Source organism: Lissotriton vulgaris, chromosome 10 (assembly GCF_964263255.1).
Source record: "Lissotriton vulgaris chromosome 10, aLisVul1.2, whole genome shotgun sequence".
Lineage (NCBI taxonomy): Eukaryota > Metazoa > Chordata > Amphibia > Caudata > Salamandridae > Lissotriton > Lissotriton vulgaris.
The window spans coordinates 878772260-878795436 of record NC_141698.1 but is presented as its reverse complement, the minus strand read 5'-3'; the positions used below and the strand labels follow the sequence as shown (position 1 = coordinate 878795436).

General features: G+C 45.7%; 1 protein-coding gene across 1 annotated transcript in view; it reads right to left on the bottom strand.

Annotated features, from left to right (window-relative positions):
• Positions 1 to 23177, bottom strand: part of LOC147688938 (pituitary tumor-transforming gene 1 protein-interacting protein-like) — a 199861-nt gene that overhangs the window by 111508 nt on the left and 65176 nt on the right. Inside the window, exon 5 of the mRNA XM_086941836.1 lies at positions 8383 to 8451. Coding sequence (XP_086797962.1) covers positions 8383 to 8451 — 69 coding nt within the window. The remainder of the gene's footprint in view (positions 1 to 8382; positions 8452 to 23177) is intronic.

Below are 23177 nucleotides of genomic sequence, written 5' to 3'. Positions count from 1 at the left end.
TTAACTCCTGGCCATCATGAGTAAATGTCCATAAGCACGGACACACACTAAGTACTCCCCCATCATAAACAGGACCTAAAATATCCAATGCCACATTAGCCCAAGCTTTACTTGAGGGATTCCTCAACACCATGGGTTGAACAGAAGGTTTTAGTACTTTTTTTCAAATTTGAGACGATCCAACCACCCTCTCACCACACCTTTTACGTGTGTGTCCACCCCAACCACAAATAACAAGCCCTCAGCCTTTCTCTGGTTGGTCTTGGATATGCCCAATGGTCCCTAATGTGCCAGCTCTAATAGTTGAGTCCTCACTCCAACTGGGGTAATCAGCCCACTTCCTCTGAAAACCAAGCCCTCCTTAACAGATAACTACTCTTTCACAATTCAATGCTTCCTATAGTCTTTGTCACATGCTGTTCTCACACACCATACACACCATCCATTTTAGGTACACCACTTCAAACCTTATGACGCCACATCTTCTACTAATTTGCTATTCAATTCCTCGCCACTTAAAGCACTTTCAGTTATGTCACTGTAACGGGGTAGGGATAAGTACCCCTCATGAATGGTGGAGTCCTTGCCCTGCTGACCATACATCGCCTCCTTATTCACGGTCTGATCGGACCTGAGGAAGAAAAGAGTGGCTCCTTTAACTGGGCGTTCGCATCTGAGGAGGAGGAGGAACCGCCCCCGAAGGACGTCAGCGAAACAGGATTGGACAAAAGACGGGAAGTGATGCACACAGGGTGTGTGATCACCCCGGAGGAGAGAAAGGCGGAAGCAAGCGGCACGGAGGAGAGCAGAGGAAGAGTAGGAGACGAGGAAAGAGGCATCCCGAAGGAACATCGCGGAGAAGACGGAGGGACTGAGAACGGAGGAAAGCCAGGAGGCCAACGACCCCGTGAACCGCCGTGCCACACTCCCGAGGGAGGAGTGTGGCTGTCACAGGTACGGCGGCGTTGGGCAGCCTGGGTGGGGAGCCGGAGTGCTTGAGTGTGAATAGTGTACAAATCCCGGTTCGTCCCTTCCCTCTGTTGTTTCCCTTCCCTTCCATTACCCTTTCTCCTCCCCGGTACCTCACCTCCAAACCCCTTTTTTGTTCACTGAGCACTGTACACAGATTGAGCACTTTCACTGGGTTTGCCCTCACGTTACCCGGACCCTCATGGTGCACCACCCCTAGAGGACTTTGATCTAACGGCCTCCCTCTTTGTTGCTCTCTCGCATATCACGGAGCCGGCGGTATCCCGAGTGTCGACCCACCAAGCCACAACAAAAGACGGGAGAAGACCACCGCCACGGACCCCAGTGCTTTTGCCTGGGAGAGATTGACCCTGCGGAACCGAAAGACGTTTATGTCCAAACCCCTGAGAACTACAAAAATAAAACCATCTTTGACCCCACTACCTGGTGTCACTGTCGTCCCTACTCCCACGCCCACAGTCACACACACCACAACCATCCAGTTCATCTTCACTATCGCTACCTGCACTAGATCTTAACTCTCCTCTGCACCCACAACACCAGTCTAGAGAAATAGTTTGCAAATGTATTCTTGGCACCTGGAACACATTCTACTCTGAAATCGACCCCCTGGATTGACAGTATCCGTTCTCTTATTCATAAGGAACACCTTGAGAGACTTTTTACAACAAACTTCCACACAGAATTCTCCACACTCCAACTCCAGGGAAAGATCATTCCTCTCAATCTCAACTTCATTGATCTTTTCCTGGCTATTCTTGCTCCTGCAAATCTTGCCACTGTGTCCCTTTCCTTTAGCTTTTATTCCAAGTTATCTTCCACCCCGGGAAGCTTTTATTATTTGCAATCTGCATTGTTTTTCACACCTAAAACATTTCCCCAAATCCAAATATTTTGCTTTGTCCTTGTCAATCCCACTTCTGAACATTCCTTTGTACACTTTAAACTTTGAAACTGTCCTTTCTCATCACAGCAACACAAGCCATGGACTGCTCAATCTTCTTAGATTATTCACTGAAAAAACAGAGGTTTCAGGGACGTTATAGTTAGGAATTAGCATTTAAAAAACCTTGGAAATTCATGAAAAAACGCAGGATACAGGAACATTACAGTTAGGCTTACATTTCACCTGTACAAAACCTGTGAAATTCAGCCATTACAGTTAGCTGAGCTAACTATAACTCACACCCCAGCAATGCTCTGCTGATGTCACGTATTACGGTACAAAAGGGGGTGGTGATGGACGGAGCATCTGAACCAATCAAACACTCACACCCAGTCAACAGATCTGGGTTTAATCCATCACCGTTCTTTAGCCCACTCTGCCACCCCAGTTCAGACATGGCCATATGCAAATCAGTCTGACCCTGTGCCTCATGGGAACAGTCCAGCCCGAACTGCCAAGCCATGCCTTCCCTGGATCGGAAACAAGCTTCCTATGACCGGTTTCTGGCATTACAGCCGTCTTCAGCCAGGCTTGCTTGAATCCAGTGGCAAAGTGAGCAAGGGACTCACGTCTGAGCATACCCTGCCAACTTATGGCGAACAAAGCGGTACAAAAGGGGGTGGTGATGGACGGAGCATCTGAACCAATCAAACACTCACACCCAGTCAACAGATCTGGGTTTAATCCATCACCGTTCTTTAGCCCACTCTGCCACCCCAGTTCAGACATGGCCATATGCAAATCAGTCTGACCCTGTGCCTCATGGGAACAGTCCAGCCCGAACTGCCAAGCCATGCCTTCCCTGGATCGGAAACAAGCTTCCTATGACCGGTTTCTGGCATTACAGCCGTCTTCAGCCAGGCTTGCTTGAATCCAGTGGCAAAGTGAGCAAGGGACTCACGTCTGAGCATACCCTGCCAACTTATGGCGAACAAAGCGGTACAAAAGGGGGTGGTGATGGACGGAGCATCTGAACCAATCAAACACTCACACCCAGTCAACAGATGTCACATATTACATCACTCATGACAAGGTCAGTGACATCACTGTTGACATCATCCACATAATCTCTGATGAGCCTACACACACCCGAATATAAACGTTCATACAACCACTCAAAATTTCCGACTACCATTCTCGAAACCATAGACACACCAATACCAGTTAGTACATACCCTCTCACTTATTCATAGGTCTACACACACATCCACTCCCAACAAGAGAGGTAGTTGGCCCCAAGGACGTCCTTGTGGGCCAACTACCCCACCTGTTACCTCCAGTAAGACCCACACAGCAGGATTGCGGAGTTCTGATACCACCAGTTCTCTACCAGTCTGCAAATGATCCTCCTGGCGTGCTTTTGGTTGGGGAATGAAGTTCCCTTCGCTGCTGGGGGTCCTTAGGGGCCAACTAGCCTACCTGTTACCTCCAGCTATCCCACATAATGGGATTGATGAATGGTGGTCGCAGACCACGCCCCTTTCTCCACCACTCTGCAAACATGCCTCCTGACGCGCTTTTGGTTGGGGAATAAAGTCCCCTTGCCTCTTGAGGGTCCCCAGGGGCCAACTAGCCCTCCTGTTAACTCCAGTAAGACCCACACCGCTAGTTTGCTTCGAGGCACCTCCAGACACACTGCTGCTTGGGGGACCTAGTCCACTTTAGTCCTGAGGCCCTCACGACGCAAAGGGACCTCATTGCCTCACCAGCAGTGAGCTGAGAGGTGCATCTGCAGAGTGGTTGAAAATAGGGCGTGGCCTCCAACCACCTCTCAGCAATCCCACTGTGTGGGGCTTACTAGAGGTTACAGGTGGGCTAGTTGGCCCCTAAGGACCCTCAGCAGCAAAGGGGACTTCATCCCCCAACCAACAGCGTGCCAGGAGCCCAAGGAGTTGGTGATCCCAGGGCAATAGAGAGCTCCTGGAGGGGTGCCAAAAGCCCCCTTCCATCTACTTTGTAGCCCCAGGGAGGTGGTGGTCCCCAGGGTCAGGGATCCGCAACAGACCTCCTTCTTTACTTAATTTGTGCCCCGGAGAGGTGGTGGTTCCCGGAGCCGGAGCTTTGTGGGAGGGCAGGGGCCCCCCCACGCATGTTGCAATGTAGCCCCGGGGAGGTGGTGGTCCCCAGGACAGCAGGGTGGCACATGGCCCCACATTTTACTGTATATAGTCCCAGGGACGTGGCGGGTCCCAGGGCTGCCTGGGGAACTAGAGCCCCCCCCACGCATGATATTGCAAATATTGTCACAGGGAGATGGTGGTCCCCGGGGCAGCAAAGGGGGCGCGTGGCTCACCACATTTGACTGTAAATAGCCCAGGGAGGTGGCGGTCTGCGGGGCTGCGCATTACATTGCAAATAGAGCAACAGGAGGTGCCTATCTCCAGGGCTCAAGCAGCCCCGGCATTACTAAGTCAATAGCCCCCGGGACCTGCCCCACAGGAGGGCCTAAAGGAAACAAAGCGTGGTAGACCTCGCTTCGTTTTATAATAATAATTTGGCGGAATTCACGGATCCAATGCGTCAACGAGTCAGGAAGTGTTAGCAGCCAATGAGATTCACAGCACATAGGAGTTCAGAAGAGGTGGAGTTTCTGGATATTTCAATTAGGCACCATCAGGGCAACTTAGAGGTAGATCTTTTTACTAAGCCAACTGCAAGGAATACCCTTTTGCATTTTAATAGTTTTCATCCTCGTAACCAAAAACAGAGCATCCCTTTTTCTCAATTTTTGAGAGTACATAGAAATTGTACTAATATACAGGATTTTGACAAACAAGCTGCCATCATGAAGAAGACGTTTTTAGATAGAGGATACCCCCACCGGAAGGTGAGGGAATCATACAAACGAGCTAGTTTTTTTTATTGTGACCCCCTTTTAAGATCAAATACTAAAAGCAAGACTACTCAGTTAGTTTGTGTCACTCGACATTCAACTGTAGATGCTAAAGTGAAATAAGTTATAATTTCGAATTGGCACATTTAAAATAGCAATCCTGAGCAAAAGAAGAAAATAGTGAATCCTTTATTCGCCCATCGGCGGAATAAAAACATCAAAGATGTGATTGTCCACTCACGCTTTGAAAACGTACTCAATAGACAGTCTTTTAGTCAAAAATCTATTGATGGCAATAAGCCAATTAAAGGAATGATTAATTGTTCCTTATGCAAATCCTATGAGATGGTGATGGAAGGTGAAACTCTGACCCACAATGGGTTTACCATTAAGGCAACCCAGTTGTGGAACTGTGAAACCCAAAATAAAGTGCATTTTATCCTTTGTCCCTGCCATTTAGGCTATGTGGGGGAAACCTCCAGAGCCATCCAAACTAGAATTACAGAGCATCGGTCAGCTATTAGGACAGCAAAGTTGACTGCACCATTAGTGAAATATTTCATTGAAAAAAATTATACACCTGAAGATATTCTTTGGCGGATTCTTGAAAAAAATCAAGATTGCATATAATAAAGGTGGTCTCCAAATACGTAAGAAACGTGAAGTTTCTTTTGATTTTTTCTTTTTTAGATACTTTCAAAAATGGATTAAACAGTGAAATACTATGGGAGAATGCAATAATGTGAGGCTCATATTCTGAGGATGGTTTCTATTAGAGTACACATACAAAAATGTAATTTAAAAAAACGTATAAAGATTGTTCCATAAATAGAAGCTCAGTATTGTTAAAAGAATCAGGTAATACAGGTATAAGTAAGGTAAAGTTTTTTTGTAGAAAAATAGTGTTCTTAGATATATGAAGTCTTTTTAAAATGAGTAACAATATAATACAGTGTCTATTTTTATTTTTAACTGAAAGATATTGCTATTTATGTCCGCACTGTATTTTTGTAGATGCAAACAGTAATTATAGTCTACTTTCTCCATCGGAATTCATATCATTGTTTGTCTTTCATGAGACAGTAATTTAAAAGGAGTTCTCAGTCTAGTTTATTAGGCTGCCGTTAAAGATAAGAATGTCTATCCCTTTAAAAATATGATCAGAGACAAAACATAGTATCTATTATAAAGAGAGTAATTTTTGTGTACGTAATAATGCATTTGTGTAAAAAAATTGGCATAAATAAAGTTTATATTATAAAGGAAGTCATTTTCGTGTACGTAATAATACATTTGTGTAAAAAATATCGGCATAAAAATCTATCGCAAGAATTCCCATGGGACACACAAAAGTTTGCGTTCTAGTCTTTTGCGTTCTTGTCCTTTGTCTATATTGCTTCCGTAAATGTCTGCGACTTCCTCATCACGTGATATACTATAGAGTATTTGACGGTATAGAGAAGATAACACGGTTGATACCTTGATACCTGTACACAGGCATTAGAGACGCCGGCAGCCATTTCCAGCACGGCACCCCGAAGTCAGGCATCAATTATAAAAAGGTAACAGTGGGATGAGAATTGGGTAACAAAATTAAGTTAGCACGCTGTAGGATGGTCGATTATGTCAGAGGCTAACTTACATAGTTTGCTCTCTGTATTTTATACTTTTTATAGAAGCTGCTCCTCTTTTCACGAAAATCCGCCATCCACGCAGATTTAATAAGGCGTGTTACAGGTTTAACACATTGGATTAGGTAACCGTTACTTTTACTTTAGACGATCAGACATTCAATTTTGTTTTTACAGAACATCTCTCAGTTGCAAACTCAATAAATATATGGTTGTAGAGCATCTACGATAAGAATAAGAAACGTTAGGAGGTGGCTGATAGCGTTTTAATTCTTATTGTGAACCAACTTATCTGCATTTGGATTCACTAAAAGAGTATCAGGTATTTAATTTAGATCATTTATCCACATTAGAGATGATTTTAGCTTATCAATTTTATACGTTTTTTCCTAAAACCAATAATTCAGTGATATAGCCCATTCATTTAATAATTTCGAGAACAACGAGTATAATTAGGAAATTATTATAACCAAAGTAATATGGAATGTTTAATTGTGACACTGGTATCGTTACAGATTTTATACCTTAGGAATAAGACAAGAGGTTCCACAATTCATTGCAAGTATCTCGATCTCTTCATAAACTTACTTTTGGTTCTAAAATAGAACATAATTATTAGATGTAAATAAAATCAGGACACTCCTTAATTCCTCTAAACCTGTTCTATTCATTCCTTATATCTCTTTGAACTTTGCACCTATATGCTGTTTAGAAACTTTGGGGTTTGTAGATTAAGAAGAGCACACAGATTGATATCAAAGCTTTTAATGTGTATATATAATTAAAACAATACAGCAACAGATGTTGAATGCAATAGTTTGAAGTGATGATATATTTTGTTTAGAATGATTTGGTAAATTGGAAATTGATAGTTAAGAATACATTTAACATTATATCAAATACTGGTATTGAGTATGCATTCTTTATGATTTTCAGATAAAGTTGTGGCTACTCCTGAGGAAGGCGTTGTGTACGCTGAAACGCGTGTCGAAGACTTAAACCACTGCCACCTTTTAATGTGTTCTTTATATGTTTTGTATGATAAGAAATGATATGTTATATATTATGTACATTCAATGTAAAATGATGATGTTTTTAAGAAGCGATTATTAAATTGGAAATATATTTTTCATACTTTTCTTTCTGTTGCGTCTTAGATTGTGACATTGATTGTGTTCCTTTGAAACTATTCAACTGCCTAGGAGTTACTTTTTCTCATATATGGCAGCCAGTGAGATCCCAGGCTCGAGATAGGGAGGTTTTCGCCGATCCTCCGTGGCCATATTTGTATATCTGAGAAATATTTACATTTATCAGGAACTACTGAATGGATTTACACCATTTGACAAAAAGAGTGCACTCTGGACCAATAGTTACCTTTCTGCCAAATTTAGTGTAATTCCGTTCAGTAGTTCGGGCTGGAGCTGCGTCAACAGTTTCCTATGGAAATTAGAATGGAAAAAAAACGTTTCGGGAACCCCATTTTTCTCAGTCCCTGCTTGATTGATAACCCTAACATTTTCAAGACACCAGCTTAAGTGAGTAGGCCATTAGTTTTGAGAATTTTGCGAAGATTTGTTAAACGGCGCCAAAGATATTGGCAAAAAAAAGGCTTTTTGAATAGAAACAAGGTCCTAACTACAACTACCAACTGGTGATCGCCAGTATGTAATATATATAAATCAGTTTAAGTTTAAACATTTTCAATGCTATGCTAGAGGATGCAATTTAGTAGGGAGCGTGGTAGCTTTAAGAGAATCGTTCTAACCGGTAAATAATGCAGTTGTTAAGCTCACTGGTCTCTTCTACAAGTATAATTCTATCAAAAGAATGTCTTGCACTTAAGAGCTTCAGTCCCACAAACGATTCTCTCTTTGCTAACGTAGCATTACTACAAATGTGCTCGTCATGATTAGGTGCTTCATGCTCTTCAGAAAACATCAGCTTCAGCAATTACACTAAGCTGGAGACACAAACCTTACCTTTTAAGAGCCTGCACTCGTCTCTCCTCTCTCTCACTGGCCAGCCTCTCTTCCTCTGCGCTCAGCCTTCTGAAAAAAATTCACATTCAAAATAGTCTTTTATGACGCCTCTAAAGAACATTAGTTTCATACTCTGCTCTTGTAAATGCAGTTCTTTTAGCTTTCTTATCACAATAGCACAATGTCAGAGGTAACATACAATGTATTTACACAAAATAGAGATAGATAGATAGATAGATAGATAGATAGATAGATAGATAGATAGATAGATAGATAGATAGAGATATTAAATAAAATACACAAACGTTAAAATCCAGCCAACAGCCATTGCCTCATTTTATATACCATACTTAGATAATATATATCTTCAAACCTCTCTTTACTCTACTTTCAAAACTAAAAATATTAAACATGTATTACACATCCCCAGAGGAATATCAGGGAGGTATATTGCTAGCCTCCTTGTCTTTAATAAAATCCTGATTTTCCTGTTACAATAGCTTGGAGAATTGCCATTGTATGTCAAAACAGTAGGCTAGCATTATGCATGTTGAAAGTCATTGACTGCCACACGCTCCACAGACTTAACATAAAACCTGATAAAAAATACTGCATTAGACCAATCTGCAGCTTTTTAAAAATGTTTGCAATCTTCCACCCACAAAGAACACCTTACTTGCCATTTGAATATTTAGACCTCTTAGTTGGTTCCTCTGAACACCTAAGCATGGATTTGTAGATTTTGGACGTTTTTGTGTGTAAAACTCTGCCCGGATGTTGGGATGGCAGGTCTTCCTGAAAAGGAAACCAAAGTGGAGGGCTTTTGTTCAGAGTACAAGACTCGCTAAGCTAAGTCTGGGGTTATCAGATTGAGCTACGCTCATTCCTGTCTGACTTTTTACCACCACACCTATATTATCAGAGGCAGTGGAGAAAGGAGCAAAGGATACTAAATTACCACCAAACACAGAATGCATCTTCCAGAGAACATTGAGAGGAACACTTTAGAGCAGAAAATGCTGGGCACCAAGTGTTTTCGAAGAATGCAAAAAGGTTTACTAACAGCAGGTCCCACTGTGCTGAGATGCACCATGCCAACTCTGACAGCACATACACTGATGGTTGGGATGAGAACACCTACTGAATGTATCTGCCCTTACGCTGAGTGATCCTGCTAGATGATTAACTAACTGTTGAAGAAATCCTGATAAATGCCAGCCAGCCCCACAACCTCAATGATCACAAGTATCATGTCACCCCACACCTCCTGCTTGTTACAGTACCACATGGCTGTCACATGCTCTGCAAAGTCATATCGTTCCAGAAGAATTATTGGATGACGGTACTCCGCCATATATCAAAAGCCTCTGAGATCCATCTGTTACAGGTGACCTCCCAAAATGAGACAATCGTCCGCCACCACTGTTAAGTCCAGAGAGAGTACTTAGAACAGTCAACCACAAATCAGTGTCACCATTGGAGGTCCTGAGTCACCCCATCGGAAACATGTGTTCTTGACCAACAGTATTGGACCCAGTGCAGAAACAAGCTCCATTGAAGGGCCTGCACGTTTCACCAAGTACGAGGTACCAGCAGGATATAAAATACTAACTGATCCAAGAGCCGGAGAAACCTCAACGCTAGAACAGTGGATCTTGTCTGAACAATTGGGACCACAACCTGAATGTCCCAGACTCAATGCAGACATGCAAAAGACTTCAAGATGACAGCCCCCGAGATGGCCCTGATAAAGGGCAGCCTCTGTGAATGTGGAAGATGAGATTTTGACTCGCTAATGGAAAACCCTTGGTTGGAGAACAAGAGCAAGATTTTCTGCACAAGATTTAAGATTATCTTCACCAGGCAGTGATCGAGCTAGGGGAATACATGTATCCCACTTCTTCTTGAGGAACAAGTTCAAAACTCTGCAGTCTAAGACTGATCTTAAGCTCCCGTTCTTCTTGGAGACTAAGAGCCAAAGCAATTCCTCGCCCAACTCAAGTAAAAGCTCAACAGCCCCCATTTAGTGAGCAACTAACACATTTATATGGGAAGGATATTGGAGTGGTTAGCCGTGTTGGAGGGAACACAGTGTGATTAAAAAGGGAGTGACCAGAAACGAAAGGCATGAACATCTTGAACAAATTGGAGGTTCCATAGATCCAAAGTGATGGAATGACACAAGGGTAGGCAATGTATTCTCTACTCCCATACTGGCACCTAATACCCATTCAAGGTGGTTTGGGAGAGTTGTCTGAAGAAGAAGAGGAAGAGGATTGACACATCTGCTATCATTGCCCCCAGACACAGCCTCAGCCTCTAGTGCCATCAAAAGTCTGTGTAGGTTGCTAGACATGGCAGCAATGTAAAATCTGTTGAGCTGCGTCTTGTTCATCTGGGGACATTTGTTCAAAGACATTAGGGAGGCCTTCAGGTAGCACAGGAAGAACGCAGCAAACACAAAAAGATGATGGACGGAGTGCTGAAACTTTTCAAACACTCACCCCCAGTCACAGATCTGGGTTGGATCCATCATCATTCTTTAGCTCACTTTGCCACTCCAGTTCAGACACAGCTATATGCAAATCAGTCTTGACCTTGTGCCTCATGGGAACAGTCCAGCCGGGACTACCAAGCCATGTTTTCCCTGAACCAGTGACAAGCATCCTGGGACCAGTATCGGGCTAACAGCCCTCATCAGCCAGGCTCGCTTGAATCCAGTGGCAAAGTGCGCACGGGACCCACGTCTGGGCATTCCCTGCCAACTTAGGGCGAACAAAGCAAACACAAAGAGATGATTGACAGAGTGATCAAACTTTTCAAACACTCACCCTCAGTCACAGATCTGGGTTGAATCCATCATTGTTCTTTAGCTCCCTTCGCCGTGACTGTTAACCCGAATCCGGTGCCAGGATGCTTGTTTCCGGTCCAGAGAAGACATGGCTTGGCAGTTCAGGCTGGAGTGTTTCCTTGAGGCAAAGGGTCAAGACTGGTTTGCATATAGCTGTGTCTGAACTGGGGTGGCAAAGTGAGCTAAAGACCGATGATGGATTCAACCCAGATCTGTGACTGGGGGTGAGTGTTTGAAAAGTTTCATCACTCCGTCCACCATCTCTTTGTGTTTGCTTTGTTCACTTTAAGTTGGCAGGGTATACCCAGACGTGAGTCCCTTGCTCACTTTGCCACTGGATTCAAACTAGCCTGGCTGATGAGGGCTTTTAGCCCAAAACCTGTCCCAGGATGCTTGTTTAGGGTCCAGGGAAGACATGGCTTGGCAGTTCAGGCTGGACTGTTCCCATGAGGCACAGGGTCAAAACTGATTTGCATATAGCGGTGTCTGAACTGGGGTGGCAAAGTGAGCTAAAGAACGATGAAGGATTCAACCGAGATCTGTGACTGGGGGTGAGTGTCTGAAAAGATTCAGCGCTCCGTCCATCATCTCCTTGTGTTTGCTTAGCACAGGAAGATCATGCACCTTGTCCCAGGGGGCAGAAAAGTATAGAATAAAGGCAAGTAGCATTTAAAGAACGCATGCCAGTACTCACTTAAGAAGAAAATAAGAGAAAGAAAACAAGGAGCTGCCAGTAGGAGTTAGACTTCACCATGTAAGTGGAAGCCCATGCCAGAAGGTTCTCTGGAGTGGGATGCTGCATCAAAAAACGTAGGAGCCTGTCTATGGTGTCTAACGATGGGGCAATCCATTGCTGGCAAAAACGTGGTTTTGACCAGGCCGCCATAATCGACTCGACTAGAATCTCTTTTTTTTTTATTTTGTATTTCTTTATTCCAATTTTTACCCGAAAAGAAAGTAAATGAGGTAAAAGAACAGAGTGCATCAAACAGAACAAAACCGTGGCAGCCAATTGGAACCATTACACATATGGGCACAATAAAAACACCGTTGGGGCACAGCAATACAGCAACACCACAGCCTGGATTTACCGGCAACAGGTAGGTAGCCAAGGTCATAGGGACCGTGGGATGAGGTGGGGGAGAGAGGAGTAAACTCGCGGGCCCGGGGGAAGAGAAATGGGGAAAGAGATGAGAAATGAAGAGGGGGATGGGAGGAGAGAGGAGAACGGGGAGGGGTGGCGGAGGGAGGTCAGGTAAGAGAAGGAGGGAAAATGAAGGAAGTATAGGGAGAGCAGGAGGACGGGTGGCGGGAGAGACAAGAAGGGCCAAGGAGAAGAAAGCAAGGGGAGGGAGGGGGGGGGGGGGGTGCAGAGGTAGTCTTAGGGCGACAGCTGCAGAGCAGGGGCTGCAGGGGCCAAATCACATCCGCGGGACTGTGATAACCCAGAAGATCTAGTCATCGGGCAGTTGATCTTCAGGCACTCAATGCCTACCATCCCGTATAAAGGGCGCCCAGGTGAGGAGAAAGGTCTCCACCCTGTCATGCAGGCTATAGAGGACATGTTCATACAAGGCTGTCTTGTAGATGGCTGTCAACTAGAATCTCACTGAAGGATTATTTAGGTTCGGAGTTTGAAATTCCAGGTTGCGGAATTTAAGTAAGAAGGTCTGCCAGGCAGTTCTTGCACTTTTCACCGTGCTCTTCACAACTACAGCAAAATATTCTCTTTCTTTGTTCGGAAGGCCCCCAGGAGAATTAAGGACAGACGCTGAAGTGGTATCCAAGATACTGGCATTCTAAAAATCGAGATATAAACCAGCATCAAAATAATGAGGGGGAGAGTATAATTTATCGGCATCCTCACCATTATTGTCATCATGACAGACGGAAGAACATATTTTGTATCAGAGTCAGACTAAGCAGAAGCCTCTTGATGTAGCGGCCATGGTACAGGAGCTGAAGGAGACAGGTCTTCCACAATTGGTTGTCTGATTGCATGGCAGAATATAGGTCAAACCATAGCTAAAGAAGGATCTAGATCTAGGGAAAGAGTGGAAACTGGATCTGGAACGAACGTTGCAGGGAAAACCCGGCGAGGCCTGCAGCACAGGTGGGATGCACAGCCTGCACACCAAGTGGTGCGGCCTGACTTCCTTCATTGGCGATTGATGCTGGGGAAGGACCAGCGGCAACAATTCGACTGGACCCCCTGGCTGGGTCCAGGGGACTAGAATGCATAGCAGAGTGAGCTAGAATAATATTGAATACCTGCAGCATGGTCTTTAAAACGGCTTAAAATGTTGCAGAGTCAATGATGTCCTGGGAAACTCGAGCTGCAACGAATGCAGGTTCATATTGGGATCTGAAGGGTAAGGTGAAGCCGGAGTCAGGGAGTATCATCTTAATGATTTTGGGAAATATTTTGGAGTTTTCTATTTGCAAGAACTTTGTGTTTTATAACCCATTTTTGGCTAATTCAAGCTCTATGTTGTCTAAATATATTGAACTATAGTCATCATCAACATCAAAAAACTTTATTTCGGCTATTACAGCCATAAAAGCACATTTGAGTTTACAACATATTAAAATAAGAATCAAGAAAAAAGTACAAAATCATGTAGAACACTGGATATTGACCGTGGGAATAGGAGATCCCTCATAGGCAAGTGGGGATACAAAAATCATCATTATGGGAAGTTAGAACGATTAAAACATACCTTAAGAATATAATGTAAATTAAAAATATTAAAAGAGAATGATTCACATCCAATATTATTATAAAGCCCAGGATCGAAATACCAGCCAGTTTGCAGGTATTACTATCTCTCACATATATTAATCAGCAAATACCTATACTTACAGGCTTAGTTATTACAGAGTACAAAATCACAGCAAATGACAAGTGAGAGCTGGTATTACTTATTGTCATATAAAATGCCTTCGTTTACACCACATAACAAATAGAAATTTCGAAATTGCAACAACATAAACCGGGTTAGTATCAGATTTTTGGATCCTATAAAATACTAGGTAGTTCCTAATACCCAGGTTTCTGCAAAGTTGTAAAACCCACTTAGACCTATCCCGTTTGTATGCCGAGCAGAAGAACATTACATGAATTACTGTTTCTTCCTTAGCTAGGCATCCAGGACATAGGCGAGGGGTTGTGCTCACCCACTTGTTAGTTAAAGCGTGAAACGGGAGCGTCCCATATTTAAATTGCAAAAACAACTTCTTAGCTAACAGCGGTTGTATTGAATCCAACACCTGCTCAAATTTATATTGGGACTTAAAATTCAAAAACCCATAGGTTAAACTAAAAGAATTAACTGTCTGTAAAATACTTGTCAATTTGTACTCTCTCACTGCACTAGCTAAAGATGTTTTTGAAGTAGCTAGGCAAGATTCCTCTGGTGTGGTCCATAAATCCTCCCTTCCTATTGCACGAAAGGAATCCCTAACAAAGGACAGCCAGGGTATACTACCAGTCCCCAGAGTTGACATTACCACTTTTAATTCCTCCCTATAATGACCTAACTCTGGGGTACTCCACAGCCGTCGCCAATGTAGCAATGGGCTTGAAGAAATTAGGTCCAGAATTGGGAGGATATCCAGATCCATCCTTAGTGGTACTAGGGGTGTGTTTTTGGGTAGGGTCAGAATTTGTCTTATAAAATTGTTTTCAGTTACAGTAAGGGTATTAGATAAACTATGCCCCCACAATTCTGCCCCATATAGGGTAGTTGCCCTAGCTTGGACTTTATAAATTTCTACCGGCTGGCGTATTACCTTTAGGACGCAACTCTTAAGGACTTTTAGAATCCCCCCCAAAGGCCTGGATTAACTTTAAGTTAGCCTTATTAATTTGGGGTCCCCACCCCATTTTATCATTTAAAGTGAGACCCAAATAGTCAAAGACAGGGACCCTCTCCAATGGTCTATCATCCATTCTTGGATGCGGGCAGTTTGTAGAGTTGGCGTTGAAGACCATATATTTTGCTTCTTAATTTTTACCACCAGGTTCCTCTTTTTACAAAACTGACTAAATTCCTTTAGCACTTGCTGCACCCCATAAATGATTTTGAGAGGAGCAGAGTATCATCCGCATACAATAATGCAGGAAATTTGCGGTGAGCTAATTTTGGACAATTAATATCCTTAACGGCAAGTAAATCTTCAATTAACCCGTTAAGAAAGAGGGAGAAGAGGGTTGGTGCAAGTACAGAGCCCTGCCTTACCCCCTTTCCAAAGGGGAAAGAAGCCGTTAATTGCCCATTCTTACCAAACCTTACTCTAGCGAATGTTCCCTCATGGAGGCCTTTAAGCTGGTGACAAAGATATGGTGGAACTCCCATGTCCAGCATGAGAGCCCACAGCTGGTCGCGGTCCACCATATCGAACACTGATTTAAGGTCCACGAAGGTAAGGTACAGACTCCTACCCTCCAGGACTACATGCTTCCAATAGATCAGCCGTAACCTAAACAGTTGATCTATAGTTGAAATTTTGGATCTAAAGCCTGCTTGCAGGGAGGTTAAGACACTGAAGTCTTCTATCCATTCCTTGAGTCTTCCCAGTAACACTCTAGCAAACATTTTTTGTGTTACATCAATAAGGCTAATTGGCCTACAATTTTCAGGTTCAATGGGGGACCCTTTTTTGTAGATAGGGATAATCTCTGCACCAGCCCGCGTGGGGGGGGCTGGTAGGCCATAAAGAATCACATTAAATAACAGTTGAAGGTATGGGGCCCACACTGCCTGTTCGTTTCTATACAGGTCCCCGGGTATTCCATCTAGTCCCGGTGCTTTATTAGGTAATAACTTGGCTAAGGCAGATAATACCTCAGCCATAGAGCATGGGGGTATATCCCCTAGAGGATCAGGAGTTGGGCAACACACCGTGATCTCACTCACACTCGATCCATTTGGTGGGCTTAAGTATAAATCCTTAAAATAAAGATACCAGGCTTCCTCACTAATATTAGGCTCAATAGTAGTCCTACCCTCAGTTTTTCCAGTGTTGACTAAATTCCCAAAACCTCTAATATCTTTTAAATCCAAAGCATTCTTAATAGCCTGCCATCTATCCATTTCCCATTCTGTTTTTGCTTGTAAAAGAATTTTCTTTAAAAAAGCGCTAGCTTCCCTTATGCGCGTACTATCACCCCCCTTAAGACATGACAGGAGGGCTCTCTTAGCATCCCTACACGTCCTATTATACCAGGGATTATTATCACTACGGTGATTACACTTAGCAGGCCTGCTACTATAAAAGAAATCCCCCAGGATTGTAACCATATCCTGGTAAATTTTCCCTAGGTCATTACCAGGTTCTAAATTAGCACAGTTTCCGGATACAAGACTTGCCTTTTCTAACAGGGGGATAATACGGTTATACATGTCAAACAGTGTTTCCGAGGATTGAATTATTGTGGCTCAACGAATGCGTCTACCTCCTTCGGCAACAACTAGATTATCTAATTTCGGGTTATCAAAACCTTGTTCTATTTCTGCTAAGCGGAAGTCTAGCAAAGCGACCAAAGGATTATGATCACTTTCTTCACGCAAGTTAACATGTTAACGCTAAACTTTGCGACATTATGCCAGATTTCAATGCTTAAAAGGATGTAATAAATTATTGATGCCTGGCCAGGTCTCTCAAAAGTGGGAAGCCCTGGGTTATCATCTGTGAACCTACCATTACAAGCCCTCAAGGAATGAGTGAGGGTGAGAGAGGTCAGTTGTAGAACAAGTGGGGTCCACCCCCTTATCGGATAAGTATTAGACACTGGGATTCACCATAATGAATCCTTATCAACAGTGATAGGTTTGGTAAGACCATTGAGAGGTTCAAAGTGGCAGTTAAAACCCCCGCCAATTAAAAAATACGCTTTCCCCGAGAGTGAATTAAGGAGGTTAGCCAAACAATCTAGCGTCATAGATGTTCCACCATGCTGTACTGGCCGAGAGTAAACATTAATAATGGCCAGTTTTGGGATATTTCTGTGGGTCAAAAGAGTGCATAAGATGTCCAATGAATGGGTTTCAATTCTCTTTACCGTGCATCCTAGGTGGATTCCCACCCATATACAAAGACCCCCCCACCCCCGAGGATCTACCCCTAGGTCCCTTCACTGCTGCTTCACAGTAGGCCGCGAAGCCTACTCTATATGGTGAGCTTAGTGCCCAGGTTTCTTGAAATAAACAAATCTCATAAGAATCTATGAAGTTACCCCAATCGGGCAAATCCAATTTAGCAACTCTACCCGTTTCCATTTCAGGAACCCCAGCCAAAATAACAACATAAGGTGAGCAGGCAGGGGGTAAATCAATGTGTGGAAGTATATTCTTAGGCTCATTGCCATTCTGTTTTCCCTTAAAATCTCCAGTTGGTTTTAGCATCTGACCCCCTCCCGACAGTTGTTGGACTTCTCTTTCACACTGATGGCGGTCTATTTCTCGCTGTGCCTCTACACCGGCAGCGAAACTAGATCCAGCTACTTCTTTCCCGTACAATGTGGAATCCGTTGTATTAAAGGCATGAGTATGATTCAATAAAGGGTTGCTGACTGGAGGACCTCGGGGTCCATTCTTCATGGATTCATGGGCTTGACCACACTTCACCAGCTTGTTCTTGATACATTCCAAATTGGTTGTGGTCATGTGATGCGGCGCCCTCCCATACCGTCCTTGGCCCGCGTCACTTCAGCCCTTCGAGTAACGCGGAAACCACATCCAGGGCGTCCCTAGCAACCACCCGGCCCACCACACGTCCAACCCTCTGTCCTCTGTTCCAGGAACCAATCGGGAGCGGCGGATACCCGGAAGCACACCATCCCGACCCCGGAAGTACCTCCCCATGTGGGAACCGGACACTGGAAAAGCCGGAACCAGGAAGCAGTCAATCGTCGGATCAAGCTTGTGGCAGGCGACCCAGACCGGAGCGGAGAAGGAGAAGGCGACCGAAGAGGAAGAAGAGTGGAGCGAGGACTGGTGGTGTCCACAGAAGGTTGCTGGGGAGCGGCCGCAACTCAACCAGGAGAGTTGCGGCAGAGCGGGTGAGTGAACAAGAATCACCCCTGTAGCACATTAGGTGCAGTGTAAATAATTCCCTTGTGTATAGACCTACCCCTAGCATCACGCTGTCACCAGTAGCACTGTATATAAACTGTATAGCACCATATCACTTTGTAGATAGAACTCCTTCGTCCCCCTCACGTCCTACCACTCAGTGCACCTACTATCTCTCGATACCCGTCCTGTGTCCCGTTCCTACCCCGACCTTACCTTCCCCGCCTCACTGTCGTTTCCTCCCCTTCACGGATACCCGGGTGCTGGTGAAAGGTTCTGACCTACGAAGTCCGGCAGGACTAACGGCTCCTTTTTCTTTGTTTTCCCTCCCGGAACCTCCGAGGACAACCCAGACAGGAACCCCGGAAGAACCAACTCTACACGTGTCCCGGACCAGAGCCCATCCCTCTACCCGAGGAGCTGTTTTGTGTTCAATTTTGAAAGACACTTACCTACTCTGTTTCTCAAGTGGGAATAAAATAAACAAACATTGCCCACTACATACGGCCTCCGCGCTTGATATTCTGGTCCGCCAACCCCCCACGTCCACATCTGGTGTCAGAAGTGGGATCCGGAAGCATGGAGGCCGTCGTACAGAAAATGGCCGAGTCCCAGGAGCTGTTGGGAAAACTGATGAAGCGCTTCCTGAAAACAGCAGAGGAAGATAGGGGACAACTACACGACGTCCTCAAGGGTCAGGGAGATGCCCATGACCAAGCAATGGGTAAACTTACGGATGTCATTGGACAACAACAACGACCCTTCAGTGGTGCTACAAAAGTATGTTCCGGGGGACGATCCGGACTACGTTTTTACAAATTTTGAAAGGCTAGCTCAGGCCGCTTCATGGCCAGCGGACCGATGGGGTCAATATTTAGGGCCACTATTGACTGGAGACCTCCAAGCCGCTTATCAGCAAGCCAATATACAGGGCAACACGCCATACACCGATATCAAGAAATGCATACTAGAGAGACTAGGCATAGACGATGAGACCTACAGGGTGAAACTACGCCAAGCCAAGGAAGGACCACAGGAAACCCCCAGGGCCTTGTCCTTCCGCATTAAGGACCTCACAAATCGCTGGCTACGCCCTGATACCTCCACAAAGGAGGATATCCTTGCTAAAATCTATTTGGAACAGTTCCTGGCATCCCTACATCCGGCCACCCAACGATGGGTACGGCAACATGCACATCTCACCCTGGACACTGCGGTGGAGATCGCGAGTGCATATAGTCGAGCACAAGAAACACAGAGAGGCAGAGAAGAACACCCCCACAGACCGCATATCAACGCTGTCCGGCCCCACCGACCTTCCATACCCCGGAAACCGGATCCACCTCCCCTATTGCCTGCTCCCCTCTTGTACAGACCTCCCAACCCGGGTCCCCAGTGCTACAACTGCGGTGGATATAGCCACATTGCACGTGTATGTCCACAGAAGGACGAGCCCATGGAGGTAGGCCTTGTGCAGAACTATGTTTGTGCCACACCTGGAAAGACGCCACCTCCGTTCCGTTGTCCGGTGTATGTTGATGGACATCCAGTCCTGGCTTTGGCTGACACGGGCTGCCGACAGAGCGTTCTACGTCCCCAGGACATGCCAGCTCCGCCGGGATCTCCCACTGGCATGGTGGCCATCCAATGTGTCCATGGGGATACCAAGAGGTATCCAACCACCCAGATACGCGTACGACATCCAGCTGATCCCGGAACCGATCTCACAGTGGGACTCATACCTGGTCTTCCTGAACAGGTGATATTAGGGAGCGACTATTCAGGCCTCCCTAAACTGTTGCAAGACACAACTGACTCACTGAACCAATGGTGGGAGGAAGCACCTTTTCCAGGGACCAGCCCGTCGCTGCGGAAATACTCAGACCTCGAAAAACCCGCAATCAAAAAAGAAAAGAGAAACGAAACCACGTCACCGCCTACCCTGTGGTCCCCGATGAACATCCTTGGCAAACGGACAGGGAATTCAGGGCGTCGCAACAAGAAGATCCCGTCCTGCAAGAGGCCTGGGGAAAGGCCTTGGATCAGGAAGATCCCCTTCAAGTAGGTCCCTATTTTTTCACAAAGAATGGACTACTATATAGAAAAGGGGGTCCTCGGCAACCGTCCCAATTACTGATTCCCGGGCCCTTCAGGGATAAGGTACTCTTTCTTGCACACAGCCATCTCCTAGGGGGTCACTTCAGTGATGAAAAAACCAGTTTATCCATCCTGGAGAAGTTCTATTGGCCAGGAGTACACCAACAGGTCAAACAATACTGTAGAGAGTGCCCTGTGTGTCAGAGGAACAGTAGATGCCGCCCTCCCAAGGCTCCCTTACAACCCCTGCCACTCATTGATATCCCCTTCAGCAGGGTAGGGATGGACATTATAGGCCCCTTGCTCCCCTCCCGCAGTGGCTGTCGGTACGCACTGGTTCTTGTGGACTACGCCACCCGCTTCCCTGAAGCTGTGCCCTTACGCCAACCCACGACACAGACCATAGCGAAAGCACTAATCTCCATATTTGCTAGAGTAGGGTTTCCCAGGGAGATCCTTACAGATCAGGGCACCCCGTTCGTTTCTGCCCTAATGAAGCAAGTGTGCTCTAACTTAGGGATAAAGCAGATTCGCACCTCCGCCTACCACCCGCAGACAGATGGGTTGGTAGAGCGATACAACGCTACCCTTAAGATGACACTAAAGAAAATGTTGGCCTTAGAAGCAAAGAGGTGGGAGGAAATGTTGCCGTTGGCCTTGTTTGCCATACGCTCCAAAACCCAAAGCAGCACAGGATATTCCCCCTACGAATTACTATACGGTCGACCACCCCGCACCCTTCTGGACATGGCCCAGGAAGCGTGGGAGGCAGAACCCGACAGAACACGTCCCCTCCCAGAATACGTCGAAAACCTCAAAACCCATCTCTCGCAAATACGCAATATAGTCAGACAAAACATGGAGGGCGCACAAGCCGCACAGAAACGACAATACGATAAGGGCACCAAACCCCGTGCTTTTGACGATGGAGACCTAGTACTCCTGATGAGACCGTCATCTGACCAAAAATTGCTGGGACAGTGGCAAGGTCCCTATACGATCCTTCGCCAAGTGACCCCTGTCACATATGAGCTAGAGTTGGACCCCACTCGGGGTAATACACAGGTGTATCATATAAACCATCTCAAGAAATGGGAAGGGCCCCGACCGGTCTTAGCAAACGCTGGCCTACAGCCCTCTCTCTCTTTCGAACCCTGTTTTGATCCTGAGATGACCGGGGTCCAGAGACAGAGCCTACTGGAGGGACTACAGCCATTACAGAGGGTATTTTCCTCCTCACCAGGTCATACGACAATTACAGAACACACCATACAGACAGAACCTGGAAAGATGGTACGGCTACGACCCTACAGGGTCCCCGAAGCCCATAGGAATGTGATAAGACAGGAAACCGAACAGATGCTGAGTATGGGGATTATTGAACCTTCCGTCAGTGATTGGAACTCCCCCATAGTGTTAGTGCCGAAACCTGACGGATCAGTCAGGTTCTGCATTGACTTTCGCGAGGTTAACAAGATCTCATCCTTCGACACATACCCCCTTCCACGTGTCGACGAAATGGTCGAGAGTATAGGGAAAGCCAGATATATATCCACCTTAGACCTCTGCAAGGGTTACTGGCAGATCCCATTAAGAGAACAAGACCGAAGGAAAACTGCCTTTTCCACCCCGGACGGTTTGTTCCAGTTCACGGTGTTGCCGTTTGGCCTACACGGTGCACCAGCCACCTTCCAAAGGGCTATGAACCATGTGTTAAGACCCCATTCCAGGTATGCCGGGGCTTACCTCAATGATATCGTTATCTATAGTAATAGCTGGGAAGAACACCTTGATCATCTATGCAAAGTTGTCACCTCATTAGGCACATACGGATTCACCATCAATCCCGCAAAAACCACCCTAGCAGCCCAATCGGTAAAATACCTTGGTTACCTCTTAGGCGAAGGAATGATTCGTCCCCAGGAAAAGAAAGTCGAAGCCATCCAGTCCATCCCATTTCCCCAGTCCCGAAAAGACCTCCGGGCATTCTTAGGCCTGCTAGGCTATTACCGCAGGTTCATCCCCAACTTATCCCAGACTGCTGCCCCCCTCACTGACTTGTTAAAAAAATCAGCGAAAACAGAAGCCATCTTAAGGAATCCCACTCCCATACTGCGACTAGCCTTCTCTCGACTCAAGACTGCCTTAACATCCAAACCTGTGTTGGTAAGTCCGGATTATTCCCGGCCCTTCCTCCTACAAACCGACGCCTCGGAGCAGGGTCTAGGGGCAGTTCTTTCCCAGAAAGACAGAAACAGGAACGAGAACCCTATATTGTACTTAAGCCGTAAACTGTATCCCCGGGAAACCAACTACGCAGTCGTGGAGAAGGAAGCACTAGCCATAAAATGGGCTGTTGAGAGCCTGAGGTACTACCTGGAAGGGAGGGAATTCATCATCTACACTGACCATGCCCCTCTGGAGTGGATGGCCCGGAATAAAGGACATAATGACCGGGTCCTCCGCTGGTTCCTAGCCCTACAACCCTACAGGTTTCGGACAATACACCGAAAGGGAACAGAACAAGGTAATGCCGACTACCTCTCACGATACCCCATGACCCAAACCCGTACAAGAAGGACAGCTAGGGGAAGGGGATGTGATGCGGCGCCCTCCCATACCGTCCTTGGCCCGTGTCACTTCAGCCCTTCGAGTAACACGGAAACCACATCCAGGGCGTCCCTAGCAACCACCCGGCCCACCACACGTCCAACCCTCTGTCCTCTGTTCCAGGAACCAATCGGGAGCGGCGGATACCCGGAAGCACACCA